The sequence below is a fragment of the Solanum pennellii genome, chromosome 1, assembly GCF_001406875.1.
Source record: "Solanum pennellii chromosome 1, SPENNV200".
NCBI lineage: Eukaryota > Viridiplantae > Streptophyta > Magnoliopsida > Solanales > Solanaceae > Solanum > Solanum pennellii.
The window spans coordinates 9,401,946-9,424,690 of NC_028637.1; the positions used below are offsets into that span (position 1 = coordinate 9,401,946).

The 22,745-nt window shown below is 32.9% G+C and overlaps 1 protein-coding gene across 1 annotated transcript in view; it reads right to left on the reverse strand.

Annotated features, from left to right (window-relative positions):
• LOC107017258 (lysine-rich arabinogalactan protein 19-like) overlaps positions 1 to 1,067 on the reverse strand; it is a 4,216-nt gene extending 3,149 nt beyond the window's left edge. The window contains exons 1-3 of the mRNA XM_015217526.1: positions 449 to 1,067; positions 222 to 364; positions 5 to 152 (exon numbers count right to left, since the gene is read on the reverse strand). Of these exons, the coding sequence (XP_015073012.1) occupies positions 5 to 152; positions 222 to 364; positions 449 to 1,067 (910 nt within the window). The remainder of the gene's footprint in view (positions 1 to 4; positions 153 to 221; positions 365 to 448) is intronic.
• Between the last annotated feature and the right edge of the window lie 21,678 nt (positions 1,068 to 22,745).

Below are 22,745 nucleotides of genomic sequence, written 5' to 3' on the forward strand. Positions count from 1 at the left end.
AAACCCCAATTGTACTCATTAATCCCCACAGATGGTATATGCAAGATTTCCCCAAGTTTGGTTGCATCAAACACAATGTCAACCCCCTTTACACTAGACGACACCACATCTCCTTCTAGGATTACCAAGTTCGTATAGAAATCTACCACTTCCTGTTCATAAATCAAACTAGGTTCAAGGAATAACTCCTCCCACCCCTGAAACCTTAGTAGTTCACAAACCTGCTTCACTTTATCCATTGAAAGTATATCAGGGTGAAATGTTCTACCCCTAAGCACAGCTTTGGTTTGGAAGTACTTTTTCTTTCTTACTTTGAGAAATTTATCTGCATTTCTTTTTGCAGATTTTGATTTTGATTGAGGGGCTGCAGAATGTTTGCCCTCAGACGCATCATCAGTTTCAGAGTCAAGATTCATTGGAGAAACGGATTAATGAACAGGAGACTTACCCAATCGCCAACGCTTCACACCAGAGGTTGCATCATCAGTTGATTTGACCACATTCGCACTCCTTGTGACTGGCCTGTGTTGACGAACCTGTTTAACTGCAATGTGCTTTCTTAGCCGCCTTGGTTTTTTGGGGTGAAGGGTACTCAAAAGAATATCATCCGTGATTGGGGATGGTGGTGGATTTTGAGTAGTGGTTTTGTGAGATGGGGAAGAAGGGGGGTTATTTGGGACAGTGGTTGTGGGAGTTTCTGGGTTTGGTGATAATGGGGTTTCTTGGACTGGTGATAATGGGGTTTCTTGAACTGGGGATAAAGGGGTTTCTTGGACTGGTGGTGGTGGAGATTCTATGATGGGTGGTGATGGAGATTCTATGATGGGTGGTGATGGAGAGTCGGCACCTACAGGTGGAGATGCTTCTTTAACTGGTGGTGGTGGAGATGGAGCTTTTGGTGATGGAGATGTAGATGGATCTGATTTGGGTGTAGATGGTTTAGTTGGGAGTTGGCTTTCTTCCCCAAGATTAGGCACAGCATCAACAACTGGGTTCTCTTCCCTCTGAGAAAATGCACTATCAGACGAGCTTTCGTCATCAGAGTAAGCAACGAGTGGATTAACCATGGTGATGGAAGGGATTTCGTTTTCTTGTTTTTCTGAAGAATGAAGATGAGAAAAAGTTGGTTGCTTTTTTAGAGAGAGTGCTTTATTGGGAACGGTTTTGATGTTGTATTCGAGGGGTTTGAGTAATTATGGGGGATTGACATCGAGGAGACGTGTGCTTTGACGGTTGCACCTGCTTTTCAGAGACGTGACATAGGAGAGAGATGATGGAATTGTTTTCCTTTTTTTTTTTAATTTTTGACAGCTAAGAGTAAAGCAGTTGTAGAACCAACTTGACTGAACCTGGTTCATATCTCCTTAGAACTTGGTTGGACAGAATTCAATCTAAAAAGATGAGCCCTAACTCAAGTCTATTTTTCTGAAATGACTCTCTTCCTAGTGCCTTGGTGAAAATATCAGCAACTTGATCCTCAGTTTTGCAGAACTCCATTACTATGTTTCCTTTTTCAACATTATCACGAAGAAAGTGATGTCTAACATCTATGTGTTTGGTGCGTTTGTGTTGAACTGGGTTTTTGGCCATGTTCATAGCACTTGTGTTATCACATAGAATAGGAATACAACCTGTTTCTATACCAAAGTCTTTAAGCTGCTGTTTTATCCAAAGAAGTTGGACACAACATGAAGCAGCTGCAACATACTCAGCCTCTGCAGTAGATAGAGCCACTGAATTTTGTTTTCTAGTTGCCCAAGATATTAAACATGGTCCTAAAAAGTGTGCCATCCCAGAGGTACTTTTTCTATCAACCATATGTCCTGCATAATCTGCGTCAGCAAATCCCTTTTCAATAATGTAAGAATTTTTGCGACAAACCTTTATGCCTCAAGGCACAAGCCGTACTTGATATCTTATAGTTATACCAACGCATAATAATCTATTTGTATCCCATTAACATTATACTTTAATTTATGGATTATAAGTCCAAAACATCACTTTCCTAAGTGAAACAAAATATATTTGAATTATGCATTTTTCTTGGCCAATCATTGATCTGTCCACACTCTATGTCATATTTGAATTCAAGATCCTCGTTACAATTTATTTCATTAAGCGCTACTTCATATCAAAGATACCGTCGATAATTATTTGATATTGATTTCAATATGACATAATTTATCGAGATCTCTTCATTTTTCATCATTTTTAGGTACTTGAACCTTTTTCAAGGTTTTATGAAAGTGTTATGTCAATGTGCTTTTATAATACTTGCCTCATTATCATGACCATATTGATCATTTACTCCTCTCCTTCTTCAAGGAATTTTATATTTGAAATCGACTGGTCTATTACGCTTCAGGAGTATCATAGACTCTGTCCTTCAAGGACTATTCATTGGAGCATTTGTAGTTTAATTATAACATGAGATTAGTAAATTCATTGGCAATAGATTTGAAACATTATGCAAAAGAATTATCCCTTGACTTCATGTTCACATTTTCTTTTAACGAGGATCTAGATACTTCATAATTAACCTCATAAATAATTCTCAGCTGTCAATCATCTCTCCTCCTAATGTTAGGAAATCTAACATTCATCCCGACCTTATTTGGAAATTCATCTTTGTGCGTGGTAGAGCTATTAAAATCATAACCGCACATTCAAACTTTAGATGAAAATTATTTGGTTTCTGACTTCGAACCAATTATGATGGGAAAACCTTGTTGGTTTGATACATACATATGTTGCTACATGTTAAACAAATTTATCTCATACAAATCTTATTTGGAAGTTTTGCTCTCATACCCATAGTTTAGCCATAGTTGGAGTTATACAATTTATGCTAAATTAGCCAACATTATCAGTACAATTTCATTGTTGAAATTGTGCTCTCAATTTAATAATCGAGCAAACAACCGTACAAACACCAATTTGTAAGTTGACAACAAAGAACATGTGACCATCGCATAGATGCATCTATCATATAGTTGCAAATGATCCATATGACAGATGAACAAGCCATATTCACCTTTTTATATGTTCCAAATAATTTCAGAAAATACAATCCCAACCTTAGCTGGTACAATGATAATTTTATCAATAGAACAAGCAACACAAGAGAATGCTTGAAGGATCTTTTCATTTCTTCATAATATAAGCCAAATGAATTCTCAATTACATTTGCATCATATTTAAACCAGAATGATCTGCCGGTCATGTCCACTGATCTTTATTTTAATACTTTTATAGTTCACTTTTGCATGTGATTTCATCAGCATGTCCATGTTTGTCTGCAACAAACAAGAGGAAAAAGGGGTAATCTTTTACATAAATATTTATAACTCACTTCGGTTATAGTAATCTGAAGATATTAAATCTTTTCATAATTTATAGTCTCAAAATTTCTTTTCAATTCATCCGGAACTTAAAAGATACTTTTAATAAGACTTATTACAACCCCAAAATTATTCCTCTGGTAATTACACAACTCGTTAGAGCTTGCAATTAGTTTTGTGTACCAACACATATTCCATGACACCATTCATATGGTGGTCATCTCCTTCAAGGAGAAAATTATCTTATTATTGTTATGGTCAAAATTATTACGAGTAAGACATGTTTCTTGCTTTACTTTTGTTGTACCATTATATTGGTTACAATCAATGACAAATTTATATTGCCACACAATCTCATATCACATATATACTAAAATAAACTATTAGTATAAGAGAAACTTTTAAAAATATAAATGTGTAACAAGAAAAAATAAATAGAATATGTTCCTACTTACAAGTGTTTCAACTACAACACTTTTGCGAAGTGCTACAACTTTTAGAACATATTCGTGCTGGTAAGGTGTTATGAAATCAAGCTTAGAATAATATAATCATAAAGAGAAGAAAATAAGAAATGTAGATAGAAGAGAGAACTTTTCTTCTCATTCAACTGTTTCTCACAATGATAAATGATATCTCTATTTATAATGTTGAGATATCATAGACAAAGGTCACCTTGGAATTATACATAGTTATCATCAAGGTTCATATCACCTTGGAATAATACATAGTTATCCACCAAGATTCATATCATCTTACATAGCATGACAAGGATAAGTTCATGAATAAGCTTAGTGGACAATTCAATCAATACAATGAATTTATAACAATAACAAAATAATTATTATTATTTCAATTTAATTTAAAGTAATATCATTAACAATGTACTAAATTGCTTATTACTCAACAATTAATAAAAAATGTAAGTAACTATCATTTCTATTTTTCATTACCATGAAGTTTATTGTTTTTGTACATAGATTGTATCAAGTAAAAGATAATTTTTTAAAAATGTTTTCCTAATTATATTATTTTTTATTTAACATTTATAAAATAAATGATATAATTTAATAGTAGTATGTTATATAAAATAAATATATTTTAAATATTATAAGCGAGACTTAAATATTAATGATCTTTTAATTTTATTTTGAAATTTCTTCAATTAATAATTTTATCGATTGATTAATTCTTATATAAAGCAATTACAATAATAATTTAGACCTTTAGTGTGTGAATCATAACAATTTAGCTGAAGTTGTATTGTATATTTGTGGAGTAATTCTGTCAAAATAATAAGATTATTTATATAAGGGTATTATAAATTATAGTTTAAAAAATGAATACCCTTAGTGTAATGTGTAGTAAAATATATAGTACATAATCGTATGAACGCAGACAGCAAAAATAAAAATGAAGACAAGACAAAACAATTAAAATAATTCAATTCTTTTTCACAAAATTTTGCCAAAAATATCTCATTAATTACCCTTAATTTTCTATGGAGAATTACTTGCGAAAAAACCATAAAACTTTCATGAATTCTTACCAAAAAAAGTTATTGTATAAAAGAGTATATTTAAGTATGTATAATAATTTCTACCATGAGATCACCATTATCTATAGTAAAATAGCCTAATAGGTAACCAATTTTATTTTTAAAATTACTAATATCACATAAAGAGGTTTATAATTTAAACATATCCTTAGGTGATTTCTTCTCGATTTGGAACGCTTAGGCCTGACAGATAGAGCAGTTGATGGAATTCTCAAATTCAATAATATCTCAACTTTATTCCCATGGAATTTCTTCGAAATTATTTTCACAGTGTTTGAAAGGAGAGGGCATGTAGTGCTGGAGGTATATTAGTGCTCGATGAGATTTTGCATACGAACTGTTAGCCTCATAGAATCGGATAATTTTAATAATGAAACACTTAACTAACTTGTGACTTGTTGCAGGAAAGAAGGAAAAAGATGAACCAAGAATATAACACCTAAAGAGGGAGAAAATATGTCCATCAATCAAGGCAAATAAATCAAAAAGGAAATAAATCAATTCACACTACATTAAGAGGGAAAGCCATGATGTGATGTACGAGACACAAAAAGAAAATAAATATTGCATTTACTATTGCAATAAAGATATGTCTTGTCTCTAGAATCAATTAGGTTCCAAAATCAATCAAGCAGATCATGATCAATCAGAGATTCAAGAAATCAATCAAATATATTCAAGATTGAAGAATATATTGATGATTGTAGAAGAAATCAACTAAGGAAGGAAAGAGATAATGTGAATCAATCGAATGATACTTTCAAGACAACAAGATCAGTTAACATCCAAGACTACAAGAAAGAAATCAAAATCAAAGGATGCACTAAAGGTAATGAGATCAGCCACAGATTCAAAACCACAAAAAGATCATCATACAAAGGAACAAATCAATTTGTTCATGCACATATCTGATATGAATATGTATCAGCAAATCAATCAGAATAAAATCAAGGACTTAATTAAAGATCCTTGATTCAAACTCCCATGAATTTTCGTAAAAGAGCAAAGTCCTCCAAAGCTATATAAACCTCTCTTAGCCATAGTTGTGAAGTACGCACTTCACTTGAACTTATATTGTAATCTTCTTTTATCTTTTATAAAATTCTGTACAACCTTGAGTGAACAATTGTAAATAAAAGAGAAAGTAAGATATGAGTGTAGGTTATACAGGTAGAAGTTGTGTCGAAGAAGAAGATCTGATTTGCATATCAGACGGACTCTTAATCGTAACATTCTGTAAGACCCAAGTTCTCAACAAGCTCTTAAGGAAATCCTTGTAACTCAAGGGGACTGGATTAGGAACCACATTAGTGATCCAAACCAGTATAAAAGCACTCTGTTATTTACTTACTTTAAGTTATTATTCCTGTTTATTTGTTTTACTAACGTGCCGGTGAGTCGACTTACCTGAGTAGAAAGTTGACTGAAGGGAATTTTATTATTATTGTTTATCTGTTTTACTAACGTGTAGGTGAATCGACTGACCTGAGTAGGAAGTCAACTGACCAGAGTAGGAAGTCGACTGAAGGAAATTTTAATTCACCCCCTTCTTTACTTTCGATTGGTATCAGAGTGGATCTCACTACTTTAATGTTTAACCACACGTGAGCAAAGATCCAATGACACACTATCAAATTACTTGTCCGTTACTTCAACATGAACATTCCTCACTCTGACCACTATACTTTAATAGATAATATTACTCTCACTGGAAAGACAATTTAGAATCTTTGTCTCTTCAAATGATACATCAAGCATGGATAGTAATCAAGAAGGGCCCAAAGACTACTCCAGGATTGACTGAAAAAGATGGTACTGAAAAACCATTTGATTCTGAATCATTTGATTATCACTAATAAACAACAAATAGAGCTATAAGTTTGTTATTTTGTGTAGTGAGTGGAACATAATATGATAAAGCATCAACATGTGAAACTGCAAAAGAAATGTGGGACAAACTAGAAGTTACTTATGAAGGAACTACTAAAGTAAAGAAAGCTCGGGCCAGTTCACTTGTAAATGAATGAGTTGTTCAAAAAGTCTGAAGATTAAAATGTTGAATCTATGTTCTCAAGATTCATTAAAATTATCTGCAACTCAAATAACTTGGAATGGCGTATTTAAATGCACTACAGTCAGAAAACTCGTTAGGAGCCTTCCCAAGGCTTGGAAAACTAAAGCTTCCATTCTTGAAGATGGAGATCTGCAAAGAATGACATACGATGAACTTCGAGGCAACTTAATGACCTATGAACAGAATCATATTAACAGGTACAACAAGGATGATAAAAAGAAGATTGTGACATTTGCGTCTGAGACATCTGACATTGGAGAGGAAGTCGATTAATATAAAAGCGAAGGAATGCCTCTCATAAATAGATGAGTCAAAAAAATTATTAGACAAAGAAGACATAGACCTCAACAAAAATTCAATAACAATGAATGCAAAAGAAATGATGATCGCTGCTACAATTGTGGAAACCAGGACATATCAAACGAAACTGCCAGAAAAAAGGAGAAATAATCGAAGATATGACGAAACCTGGAGTCAAGGAGAAATATTTGAAGATGATCATGATGAAACCACCAACATATTCTTCATGACACTAGGTGAAACAAGTGAGGTAAAATCTTTTAATTGCCCATATTATAATGACTTGCAAGAATCTTTGGATACAGTTAATGAATGGAGGGTCACCCAACTATTGTTGTTGGAACTCTACAATTATAAATTTTTTCTTTAATGATTAATTGACACTTGGATAAAGGTACATTTCTTTACCTTTTTATCATCTCTCTCCTACTCACCTCTCTTTTCTTTCATTTTTTTTATTTTCGTACTTCTAGTAAATATTTCTTAACTTCATTTTCTTAAGATGTTGATATATTGATTAACAGAGTATCCATTATTTTTCTTAATTTAAGTTATAATTTTTGAAAATACTAGATATAAAAGCGTTGGAAAATGTATATTATAATTGAATGTACGTAAAGACACGAAAAAGGAATTCTAATAATATTAGGATGAATGATATAATAATAATAATAATAATAATAATAATAATAATAATAATAATAATAATAATTTAATGAATAGTTAATTTAAGATTATATGGAACTGATTGATTCTTGAAAATAAATTAAGCATTGTTAGTTTTGATTTATAAGACTCAAATTTCGTTCAGTGATCCGCGTCATCTGTATAAATTTTTTTAAACGTTTATGAGTCTGCCACTCCCTGTCATGTTTTGTCTCGTTGTCATACTTACAATTAAATATGGTTATGGTGAAAGAATAAGTATGTTTAATTTCAAAATAAGATTCAAAACCAAAACAAAAATAATCTTATCAAGTCAATTTATATGCTAAAGTAAATTAGTTTGTATTTTGAGTTAATATGATTGTATTAAATATACTGAAAAATAAGTTTATTTTTAATGTTGAAAATTTTATAAGTGGTTAAGTTATTATAACAGAAAATGTATTTATCAATTTTTTTTGTTTCTCAAATGTATTAATTATTTAATTATGTTTTGAAAATTAGACATTTATTAGGAGTAAGAAAATAAAAAGAATGAAAGAAAAGAGAGAGATGAGTAGGAGAGAGATGGTAAAAAAGTAAAGAAGTGTACCTTTATCCAAGTGTCAATTAATTAATGGAGGATCACCCAAATATTGTTGGTTGAACCTCTACCATTGTAAATTTTTTTATTAATTAAATACCTAATTGGTCTCTTTGATGACTTGAACAGTTCTCAGACAACACAGCTGAGGTGTTTCCAACAATTTCTCTACACTTCACTGGTGATGCAACCATGATTTTAAGACCAACAGACTATCTCGAGGATATGGGTATTATTGTGAGTATTTGAATATATCTGCATTTCTTATTTAAAAAAAGTCATACTAACAATTCTAGGAGTTTAGTTTTTGAATAATAGTTACTTTTCATACTTAAGTGTTAATATTACATTTTAATATAAGATAGGATCATTCTATATGATTTGACTCGACAAAGAATTGAATGGGTAAATTATGATTATAAGTAGCATTTTCATGATTTGATTTTGATATTGTTAAATAGATTTTATGTTATTGATGACTTACAAAAAGTTTTTATTTTATGTAGGTTCATTACATGTGAACTTATCTATGACCGCAAGTACATACGATGTTACCCAGGCTAGCACCATCTATCATATGCTAGGGCGAATTTTGTTCATCCTTAACCTATTTTGGAGCCAATGATCAATTTCATATTTGTGTAGCTTTACTTTAGATTTGTGTTATATTATTGACTCTATCATGTAATAAAAAAATACTAATAATGTAAAAAGAAAAGTTCACCTTTATATGGACTTATTTATTTTGAATTTAACTAAATTTTTAGTAAATACTTATTTAATAACAGGAACGCATTTTAATTTTAGGAAAATTAAGAAATCAATTCTGGAAAGATACTAAAAACATTTTACTTGAAAATCAACATATAGATAAGAGATAAAGTTAAACCTTTTACTTCTTATTTTCACATAATATTATTATATGAACAAAACTTTTGTTGCTTATCCTCGAATTTCATTTCAACATAAATTTATTTGAATATTTAAGTTACTAGATATTTTAATCACCACAATAATTCCAAGTTACTTGGCGTCTAGTTTTTTTTTTTTTTAGTTGGAAACCTATGCATCATATTTCTCTTTTGAGAAGGTGACCGAGATAATAAGTAACCTTATGGTGTAGTGTTCTTTGTTTGTTAGTTAGTGGATGTTTGACCATCTTTTATTGTTAATTTTGATAAAAATAATTTTTATTTTTAAAATAGATTTAGAATCAAAGTTGTGTTTGTCAATGAATACAAATTAGAGTTGTTTTAAAATTTAAGTGAGTAATTTTGAGAAAAAAATCTGATAACAACTTTTTGTTGTTCTTATAATTCTTGCATTCAACTTAAAGTTGAATTTCAAAATTTTTTGGCTAAATGTATTTTAATTTCTTGAGTTCAGCTCTTAAAAGAAAAGTAAAAACTTTTTTATAAGAAGATGATCTTATTTATCAAAATAAAGGTATATGACATAAAGAAGGAAACAATAAGCTTTCTTAATTGCTAATGCCTTGTCGCAAGTTACATACAAACAGAATGGAAGGAAACAATAAGCTTTCTTATTTGGCTAACGCCTGGTTGGAAGTTACATTGAAACAAAAAATAAATTTCAAATATATTATTCATTCTTTCACGCTATGAAATTTTAATTCTTCAATTTTTATTTTCACTAGTTTCTGTAATTCAACCTTTGGGAGGACGACGCCCACATTCACACCATTCACCATCACAAAAATAGGGAGATATATCGCCACAAAGACTTTTACAGTCTGCGTTTGTCTGGCAACAACACCTGGAAATGTCTTTTCCTTCAACCTTTGCCGAAACACCTATCAAACTAAATGTTAGAATCTATAGTTTATAGAAAAAACATTTCATATTTGAGCACAAGAATCTTTTCAAAATTAACCTAAAAATATTAGAGAGAAGTGTATGATACTCCCCTACTAATAGATCAAATCAAGCAAAAGACTTATATATTTCTATCATCATAAACATTAGGAAAAAAGTCCACACTTTTAAAGCCATATCTTAATTTTTTTTGTATGTTAAGTCACTTGATGATGATGTTTTGTTTTCTCTGTATCCTTTTTATACTATATTTAGTTGACTATTGAAAAAATATATATTTTGTGAATCTTGTAATATATTTCTCTTTTCTTTTGGGTCAATTAAATTTAAGTTGACATTATAATATATTTTGTTGATTGAAACATGTTATTTGCATACGTAATGTGTTCGGATTTTATTTGACTTAATATGTATGTCATTTTGACATATGGCACATTCCTATTAGATCTTCTATTTAATTTTCCATGTTTGGCCACTTGACTAGGCCTCTAGGAAAAGATAACATCTTGGATTAAATAAAATGGGAGATAAATATAATAAATTGTAATATGCAAATAAAGGAGCAGATAGTACAAATTTTCCAACGAGGAAAAGGCCTTATGACCTAGATGTTTTATGGTTTGTTAATTTATTTCATCATTTATCTTATTACACTTGTTTACTTAGTAACTGAATTTATTTTTATCTTATGTTCCTTCTGCTAAACAAACTCAACAAAGTTAAACTAGCACAATATGAAAGAGGAAAAATATAACTATTTTGTTTTTGTCTTATGTTCCTTCTACCAAATTTTTCCCAATCTTGTTCAAATTTGAAGGAATTTAGAGTAATCAAGGTGTAAGGAAATCTGGTAGAAATCGTGTCGAGTAAATGTGGATTTGATTACTTAATCGGTAAGATGACTCGTTAAGGAATCCGTACGACTTTACGAAATTGAATTATGAAAAGTAGATCATCTGAAATCAGCTTGGCATTAAGGTCACTTTCTGAGCGTAGTGGGTTAAGAGTATCCTGTAAAAAGGGAGAAGTGAAATACCTCTAAAAAGCTCACTACCTCGCTTAGTGCCGCTGTAGCGATGTCGTTACATCGGGATGGGTGCCACTGAATTTGGATGACAGGTTTTAAAATCGTAAATATAACCCTTAGACGACCTTATTTTGTATTTGTCGACTTTTGGAGTTAAGAGACGACCCCTAGGCTATTTCAACTCGTTTTTCACCATCCTTAAAGCTAGAGGTAAGCTTTTCACTCTTTGAATTCATTTTTTGATCAGTAGAACATTTTAGAATGGGTCAATATTGACGGGGAATGATTTATTAAAGAATCCTATAGTGAAACTAATCCTAATTACTAGTTGGGGTCATGAGTTTTGAACTAGGGTTCATAGATTGTAGATTTTCTTGGAAGTTAGTGTTTCTTTATTGATTATCGTATATATATTATTGATTGTAAACCACAAACAAGCGGAGCGAATCCAAAAAGGGAAGGATCAAGTTGTCTAGGATTTCAAACTTGTTTCGATGTAGGTGATGGTTGTGATTCTATGATTTTGTGATATACACTTGTTTTGCTTCATTTTGATACTTGTATATGTATGCATGTTGCAATATTGACCATAAATGTTGAAAGAGACCGGTGATCGCTTCAAGTTCAAGGGTGAGCCACATTGTTAGGGCTGCCATGAAATTCTCTTTAGCCTATGTCCACCACTTTCGGACATAAACCTCGCTTTAGTTAGTTGATAGTTCATTGTTAATCTCTTTTTAGATATGCATATCATTATAGTTTTGGTTGAAATTCAGATTCTAGGTTTATCTTCCACATTGTTAGTTAGTTACTAGATCTTTATTTAGTAATCGAACCTTGCCTTTAGTTATTTCACTTGCTTTCGTGACTTAACTACCTTTGTTTTAGATTTTTTGCTTTAGTTGAATGTTAGTAGTGGTTCTCCCACCGAGTTTTAGTGTGGGTGTCAGTCACGACGGTCTGGGTCATGACAAATTTGGTATCAGAGCTAATGTACCAAAATGAGTCTAATGGAGTCTCGGGGAACGGTACGGAGTGACCTTCAATTTTCTTTGAAAGGCTATAGGACTTTAGAAAATCTCCATTTTTTCTCGTTTGTGCTATGACTTGTTTCTAATTGGTATCTGACGATTCAAATTGGTATCTAACTTCTTTCAGTCTTCTATCTGCAAATAGTTATACTCGGTATAACGATGTTAGGATGGTAGCTCCTGCTAATTCTCTAGCTGAGGAACCCGCAGCGAGAGGTCACGGTCGAGGTAGAGGTAGAGGAAGATCTTGGGGTAGAGGCCATGAGAGAGTGACGCCTGTCGTGGATAAGGTACCAAACAATTATGATCTAGTGGATTAGAACCCTCTGGCACATGAGGAAGTGATAGGAGAGGATGAGGACGTTGAGAATGTTGAAGAGGTTGAGCAAGTGGAAGGAGGGCAAGCTGAAGCCATACAATTCCTCCTTTTGATATGGTGTTATCTCAACATACCATGTCATTTCTAAAAGGATTGGATAGTCCGGGGATGATTCCACCTAATCAAGCCCCAACGAATCCCTCTACTTTTAACAATATGCCCAAGCCGGTTGGTAAAGGAGGTAATGATGCTTTCTTACGTCCTCTGTTGGGTTCTGTGATGACATATAATGAGCATGATATGTTGACCAAGTTTTTGAAGCTCAAGCCCACGGATTTCTTGGTTCAGAGACAGAGGATGCTTATGAGTTCACATTGGATTGTTATAAGAGGTTTCATAAGTTGGGTATCATTCACCAACATGGGGTTGAGTTCGTGTATTTCTAATTTCAAGGTGAGGCCAAGCAATGTTAGGCTACATATATGGAATGACGAGCCTTTATATTACCCCCACTTACTTGGACCCAATTTCATGCCTTATTCTTAGAGAAGTATGTGCCTAGGACTTTGATATATCACAATAAGGATGAGTTTATAGTATTAGAACAGGGTAGTATGTCTGTGGCTGCTTATGAAGCCAAGTTCCACGCTTCATCTAGATATTCTACATAGTTGGTTACAATAAAAGAGGAGAGGATCCGATTGTTCATTAGAGGTTTCGATTCTAAGGTACAAGTGTTATCTGTTCACATGACTTATACAGGAAGGAGTTTAATGAAGTGACTTATAATGTCAATAATGTGGAGGGGGTGAAGCGAGACGGTCAATCTAAGTCATTGTCTAAGAGGGCCAAGAATTATGGCAATTTTCAGGGCTCCTATACTAGAGGACACGGTCGAACTCACTCGCGACCAAGCCAATTCAGTGTGTCATGCCTGCCTCTACAATTAACTATTTGGGAACTCCTTCTAATAATTTTTTAGCAGATCAGAGTGTCGGGCAACAAACCACCTGGGGGCCACATTTGCTTTAGTTGTGGGGAAGTTGGACACATGATAAATAATTTCCCACAACCGCGTCCACTTGATTCCGTACAATAGCCTTCTCGAGCAATTGTACTAGCAGTAAGTGGTAATAATGATAGGGTACGTCTACAAGTAGGATGAGGAGGAAATCAAAACGGTTGTGAAGGTAGAGGAAATGGTAGTGGAGGTATAGGTAACAGACAACCAAGCAGGGAGGTAGCTCGTATCGATGATAGAGCTCAATGTTATGCCTTCCCAGGAAAAATGAGGCAGAGGTGTTTAATGCAATGATCACAGGAACTATTCTTGCTTGTGACCGAGTGGCTAATGTATTATTTATTTTGGGTTCCACATATTCTTATGTGTGTGTGAGATTCACCTTTGATTTTGAGATGTTGTGTGATATTCTTGATGATCCTATACGTGTTTCTACCCTGGTTGGCGAGTTAGTAATAGTCACCCATGTGTATTGTGCTTGCCTTATTTTATTTATGGGATTTCAGACTTATAATGATTTAGTGATTTTTGATATGGCTGACTTCGACATAATCTTAGGCATGAATTTGTTGTCTCCTCATTTTGTGGTTCATAATTGTAATACTAAGTCCATGACTATATATATTTTGGTATGGCAAAAATTAGAATGGGAAGGGGTGTACAAGCCTAAGCAACTTAAGATTATATCTTCCATCTGGGCTAATAAATTAGTAGAGCAATGTTATTTAGCTTATTTGTCTCATGGTAGGAATGTTGAGATGGAAGCTCCATCTATTGGGTCTATTCCGGTGTTTTCCAAATTTAGTGAAGTGTTTTCAAATGATTTGCCCGCATGCCTCTAGATACAGAATAGAGTTTTGTATTAACTTATAGCCGGGTACGCGCCCCATTTCTGTCCCGCCATATCACATGAGTTTGGTGGAATTGAGAGAGCTCAAGGCTCAAATCCTTGATAAAGATTTTATTCGATCTAGTGCTTCCCCATAGGGTGCTCCAGTTTTATTTGTTAAGAAGAAGTAAGGTAGTTTGAGGATGTACATAGATTAGCGGCAACTGAATAAGGCCACTATTCGGAATAGATACCCCTTTCTTAGGATAAATGATCTTTTTTACCAATTACAAAGTGCAGCGATCTTCTCAAAGATTGATTGAAGATCCGGAAATCACCAATTGAAGATTTGGCCCGAAATATACCCAAGATGGCGTTTAGGTCTCGTTATTGGCACTATGAATTTTTGGTTAAGTCATTTGGGTTGACTAATGTGCATGCAACTTTCATGAGCTTGATGAATGGAGTATTTAATCCCTTTCTTGACTCTTGTTTGATAGTTTTTATTGATAAAATTTTGGTGTATTCGAAAAGTGAAAAAGAGCAGTTCACCATCTTCGTACTGTTTTAGGTATCCTTGGAAAGCAAAAGTTATATGCAAAATTTTCCAAGTGTGAATTTTTGTTGAAGTATGTTGCATTTTTGGGGCATGTGGTGTCAAAAGATGGGGTGAGGGTAGATCCCCAAAAGGTTGAAGCGGTTGAGAATTGGGTACGACATAGTTCAGTGACGGAAGTTGGGAGTTTTGTGGGACTTGCTAGTTACTATCGTCGTGTTGTTAAGAATTTTGCTTCAATTTCTACTTACTTGACCAATCTGGCCAAAAAGGAGGTACCGTTTGAATGGACTAAAAAATGTGAGGAGAGATTACAAAGGCTTAAGACTCTATTGACCACCGCTCCCATTCTAGCATTACCGATAGAGGGTAAGAACTTTATTATCTATTGTGATGCTTCACATTCTAGATTGTGTGCTGTATTGATGCATGATAAGAATTTCATAGCTTATGCCTTGTTTCAATTAAAGGTGCATGAGAGAAATTCAATTTGCAGATAACTGTAGTTGTTTCACCTTCAGCTAAGCAAATCACATGAGTAATAAATTTATACTTTGTTTTCTATCAGTGAATAATTAAGTAAAGTAATTAATTGTATTTATTAAGTAACTAATTGGCCTCTTTGATGAATTAAACAGTTTCTCAGATAAACGTGAGGTGTTTCCAACAATTTCTTTAAACTTTGCTGGTGATGCATCCATGAATTTAACACCAACATGCTATCTTGAGGATATGGGTTTTTTTGTGAGTATTTGATTGGATTTACATTTGTAATTCAAATTCATCAACAAAAAAAATTCGTATGTTATGTTTATGTACTACAAAGATAAGTTACTCTGTTGTATGTGTGTTTAACAGGGTGGTGCTGCTAAGTGGTGCATTCGCTTTGTAGGAACAAAGCCAAGCCTAACAATTCTAGGAGGTTAGTTTTTGAATTATAGTTACTTTTCATACTTTAGTTTTAATATTTTATTTTAATATCCTGATAGTAAAATGAAAACAAAAATATGTACTACTTCTTAGATATGATAGGCAAAGTTGTTATCGCGACCGATCCCTGATACATATCATAATCCATCAGTAGGTGTCATCATTTAGCCATTAGTAGAAAAATGTAGAGAAAATATGGAATCTAGTTAGTACTTACATTTCTCTCTCATGTTACGTAGGTGTTGTACTTAAAGATATGATCGTTGTATATGATTTCGCTCGACAAAGAATTGGATGGGCGCTAAATTGCGATTGTAAGTAGCATTTTCATGATTTGATCTTGATATTTTTAAATAGAGTTGATGTTATTGATGACTTAAAAAAGTTTTTATTTCATGTAGTTTATTACATGTGAAGTATCTATAACCTCTGACACATATGATGTTACTTAGGCCTGCACCATCTATCATATGCTAGAGCTAATTTTGTTCATCCTTTACCTACTTTAGAGCCAGTGATTATTTTCATGTTTGTGTAGATTTATTTTAGATTTATCTTATAATGTTGCCTCCATATAACCAAAAATATACTACTTATTGGATAATAGGAGGAGGAACATGTAAGAGGAAAAATAATGTTAAAAAAAAAGTTCACCTTTGATATGGTCTTATGTATTTTGAACTTAGGTAAATTTTTTCATAACTTCAGTAAATATCTAACAAAAAAATAGTCACTTTTTAATTTTAGGAAAATTAATATATCATTTCTTGAAAGGTATAAAAAATAATTGTACTTACTAAACAAAGTATGGATAAGAGATAAAGATAAATTCTTAAGAAGGCTGATACACTTATTAAAATCCACGAAACACGGTTTCATTGCATTTTATAATCTTTTGGCTAAATTAAAAAAAAAGTCTTATTTTTACAAAATCTTATTATCTTTTGAACAAATTTTTGTCACATATCCATGAATTTCATTTCAAAATAAGTTCTTAGTACTATTCATAGAAGGTGGGTGAGATAATAAGTAATCTTATGGTGTAATTTTATTTATTGGTTATGATACCAAGTTTTGTTACATCCGAGACTATACCCTAGTTGTAATACGACGCTTAGAGCCAGAAATAACCCCGAGCTAATCCATGATCCGACATAACCTTGCGATTTTGATGGAAAATAATACATCAGAAGCATACCGAAATCATACAACTTACATGCTAGAATAAGTAAAATCTTTTTAGAGCACATACACTTTCTGAAATTTAATTCAAGAATTACCTCTTGAGGCTTGAGCAGATACTTTCACGTAAATCTACAAGCTAGTCGACAAGTTAGAACCTTTAAGTGAATCCACAAGCTAGTCCACAAAATAGACCTTGTTTTGCAGTATTCTCCAGTGATCCCAAGTTCACTTCCGAACTCTCTCAATACGTGGTTGCGCAAGATTTTATAGAAACCTTCTATATTTTCAAGGGTTAGAGGAATAAATAAAGATTCCTTCCTAGTCCAAGGAGAAAGAATACCATGTCTTTCCTTAGAATAGAAAAATACATGTATATCTCCCTTTCCTTAGATTATAAAAAGTCGTGTCCTTCCACCTTTCCTTGGAATAGAAAAAGTGATATACTTCTCCCTTGCCTTAAAATAGAGAAGACACACACTTCTCTTTTCCTTAGAATAGAGAAAGACACATACTTCTTTGTTTTCTCTTTGCAATAGATTCCAAGTTTTAATTAGTTATGGAGACTTCCTATTATGGAAATAATTTCAAATAATTAATTTGAATTATTCTTACCATGATAAATTACAACATATTCCACTAGAAATTCATAATTGCGTCCTCTATTTATATTTTGATATTCCCCAATAAAAACTTATGTAATTCCCTATGTTAAGATTACAAATACTAATCAATAAATAAATTACTGACAAACTTATTTAATGATCAATTTCCTTAAGAACACTATTTAACTTACTTCATATACCGAATTTATAAATCCACTTGCAAGGTTTGACACGATGAAAACTTTTAAGCTTCACAAAAAGACATATCATCAATCTTTATATCAAGACATGAATTTCGTCAACTAGCTTATTATATCACCAATATATATATTATCATCATCCAATATACCAAGTATATTGACCCATCTTAGAATCTCATCTTTTAATAAATGAAAAGGATAATTAAAATATACGGATCATAATAGTTATATCAGGATTAAGAATATAAGTACATTTAATAATTTACAAAGTATGTTTTTGTGAGTCAGTCTAAAATAACTTTCTCTACTCGGTCCCATTCAATACTGTCACAATCCAGACCATCGTGATTGGCACCACAGTAACTCTCCAGTCGGACAAACATTAATACTAGCTAGCTAACCCAATAACTAATCATTTAAAAAAATAGAAGTATGTTTAAATTCAAAAATAAAGTAGAGTTCTCATAAACTCCAAAAGTCTAACAACTACTAACAAAATGTTGCAGAAGTATTTCCTAGAAACTGAAAGTCAGTGTACCAAAACTCTAACAAATCATAAGTCTAAAAGAAAAAGGGGTACAACCTCGAAAGCTAAAAACTGAACATCTAACGTCCTAATCAGGTCCGAGTAACTGAACAAAAGTAGAACTCATGACAACCTGGAAGAATTGGCTCACCCTTGAATTCAATTTGATCACTGGTCTCCTAGATGAGGTTTGTCAGTAGGCGCCTGAAGATGCCCTTAACAGTATACGTGTAAGATCACATGACCATTCCAGTTAGTGAAACATATACAAGCAGTCACAACAAAGCAAACATGCATATGCCAAATATATAAAATATTAGTTATCTTTTCAGGATAAAAATAACATTCCACGTTCTCAATAATACACATATATGACAAGTTACTGATCCTTTCATGAAACCCATACCCAGACTGTTACAGTGCCGGATCGTGACACCCGTTCCAAGTTAGTGTGTCAAAACGTGACACTCGTTCCAATATGCATGCCAATATGTTACATTCGATCCAGTTAGTGTGTTGGAATGTAACACCCGATCCATTCAACAAGCTACAATCACAATCACAATGTACATTCTCATAATCATAAAATCAAGTGTTTATTCATGACATACAATCACTCGTTCTTACTCGTTGATATTAGGTGTGATAAATAGTGCAACATTCACATACATACTTGCATTACAATGAAGCAAATACTAACATAAATCACACAAACATGAAATCAAACCATCACCTACCTTGAAAACAAACTTGAATCCTCCTAAGAAACTTGATTCTTTCCTTTCTGTATTCTTTCTGCTTGTTCTAGATGTACAAACAATCAATTCAATACGAGGATCAATAATTAAGGTCTAGGTTACCTGGATTATGATTGACAAACCCAAAACACAAGACCCAACTGATGATCCTAATGTTCAATTGGGGCTTTTCCAACAATCCAATTTAGTTCAAAACCCTCCTCCATCAATTTATAATCAAGATTATTAGTTCTACGGACCGAAACACGGATTAGGGGAGTAAAATCCTTATCTTTTGTGATAGAAGAGGTGAAAAACTGTCAAGAACTTTCTAAGGAATATATAAGCTTCAACTGGTGTCTTTCCATCCACGACCCTTATCAGTAGTCTTTTTGCAACTAAATCAATGTGTTTACTGCCTCTGCCCAAACAAGAGTTTGGAAACTTTTTCTTTACAGAGCTTTGTTGCTTTTTGCTCTTTACATGCAGAAGTTTTAGCAAATATGGGATGCACTATTTTTGGTGCTCTGCCAGACGCAACACTTGTACTTATATCTGGCTCAATACCTACCATTGATTCTTTGTGTGCGTCAATTTCTACTTTTATTTATTAGCAATTTAGAACATCATCAACAAAAACATGGTTTTACAGATTTTATGTTAAAAATTCTGAAGAAATGAGAGCAAAAACTAACACACGTGAAGAATCAATGGTAGGTATTGAGCCAGATATATGTACAAGTATCAATTATGTTAGGGTACCATGAATAGTACATTCCAGATATACTAAAACTTAATCCTATAAGAAACAAGAAGCAACTGAGCTCTTTAAAGAAAAGTTGCCAAAGTCTTTCAGGGCAGAGGAGCTAAACACGTCGATTTACTTGCAAAATAGACTACCAACAACTGTCGTGGATGGAAAGGCACCAACTGAAGATTATACACCTTACTTTCACTTCCATGACCTACGAAACCTTCGCGTTGAGCTATATAAAGTTCCTCTTCTAGAAACAATTCAACAAGGCAGATTAGACATCAAAGTGCCAGATTTTCCACTTCATTTGTGCCGCCAATGCGACGTAAATTCTGATGGAGTACATCCTTGAAACAGGTGTAAAAGTATCTTAAATTAAACTTTAGGCTGTTGAGAATAACGTTTAAAAACCATCCTTGCTTTGCTCTTGTTGATAGATCTATCCACATTGAACTTTACTTGGTACATCCATTTAACTCCAATAACTTGCTTAGTATCAGGTATGTCAACGAGTTTCCAGGTATCGCTCTTCTCAAACATGGCTATTTCACTCACTTGAATTCTTCAATCCAACTAGAATATTGAAAGTTCGAAACATTCCAGAATAAGAAGATTGCATATTGCATAAATTACTGCCAAGGTCTGGTACCTCTAACATAAAAATTATCATCATTCTAGTTCTAAGACTTCTTTTGAATTTTCTAAATCCAGTTCAACATCCATCATTCTGACAAGAGAGATATCCCTATCCCAATAAGAATCTTCATCCACCTTCACATCCCTACTTATGAAAACTTTCTCAGATTTAATATAATAATTTCTATAGCCCATAAAGATAGAGCTATAACAAACCAAAGTTCCTTTTTCAATTTTGGCATAAAACTTTCTCCGATTGAAAGGTGGTACATGAGTATAACACAATGAACCAAAAAAATTTAGATGTCTTTTTGATGGTTTTATGAAATTCCGAGCTTCATTGATGTCATTCAACCCATGATTTTATGAAATTCCGAGTTTCATTGATGTCTTTCAACCTACGACTCTTGTTGGAAGTCTATTTTGCTAATTAATCTATGTGTTATAGCCTCTTCCCAAAAAGACTTTAGCAACTTTCCTTTAGAGAGTTCGGTTGCTTTGTTCCTTACATGCAGAAGTTTTAGTTTATCTGGAATAAAGTATTCTCAGTGCACTGACAAAAGAAAAACTTTGTACTGATATATGTCTCAATAACTACCGTTGATTCTTCATGCTTGTCAATATTTCTCTTACATCTATAGAATGTAGAACATTATCACAAAAAATCATGGTTTTATAGATATTATGTGATGATGTTCTAAGCTATGAAAAAATAAGAGCAGATATTGACATAGGCGAAGAATAAATGGTAGGTATTGAGCAAGATATAAGTACAGGTATTGCTTCTGTTAGTGGACCAAGAATAGTCATCTCAGATATACTAAAACTTCTTTCTGCAAGGATCGAGAAGCAACCGATTTAGCATAGGAGTCAAGATAACATCACATTACATTCAAGACTCCTAACCTTAGCTAATCACACATTCATATATGGGTACATAGGTAAGGGTCACTAATCATCATTACATCATTAATGACATCACCTAAACATAACCCTAACATAGTCATCCACATGCTTATTACATTAGCAATACAACCTATATCATAACTAGAATGGGATACTTGGCATAATCTTCACATTGGTTGATCATTACCACCACTCATCCAAAATACAAATGCCTTCAAGTCCATGATCACATCACATATATATTGACAATAAAGTAAACATTGCTACCATAAGTGGACCATACCACGCAACGCCATATAAGGCCAATAATCTAACAGTTCTATAGAAAAGTAGAGAAATGGAACAACCTTACCAAATCTCTCTTGCTTTGATCAACAATGATCAATACTTATAATGCATCAATAATTCAACATAGGGTAGTAGCTAAAAGATAACATAACCTAAAAGAAATCATACTTCAATTTCCATAGAATCGAGATCATATAAAGTGCTCTACATTAACAATCAATAGAAGATAGAAGAATATAGGTCAATCTCATTCAAATCCTCAAAACTTGATCCACATGGATCACTCATAAAAAATTCACCATTAATATACATAACTGGTAGTAGATATAAGTAATTCAACATGCTAGAATCACAATTCAATTAACACATAATGAAGATCACCATGGCCATAAGATAGGATAATTTGAGAATTGGAGGGAACATGGATTGGATTGAAATTCATCTTAAATTCAGTAATTATCATCAATTCATCATGAACATACTTTTGATATCAATTTGAGAAAGAACCCATGGCTAGATTGAAAACTAGGAAGTTTGATCATGAACTTTTATTGAAAAACATTGAATAGAGATATTTAGATGGAAGATTATATAATGATTAAAAATGATGAATAATTCATGAGAATCCAAGCTCCAAGATGTTCTTGAGCTTCATCTCCAATAGAGGTTTCTAGAGAGGTTTCCTTTTGAGAGGGAAAGGTCTAATTTGAAGAATGAATCTGGGAACGGATATCTGATATTACTAAACAACTAAATATACACAAAAATAACTAAATAAACTTCCTAGGGTAATGAAATAATGCTCTTGGCAGTGGAGTTGCAGGCTGCATCGATGGAGCAG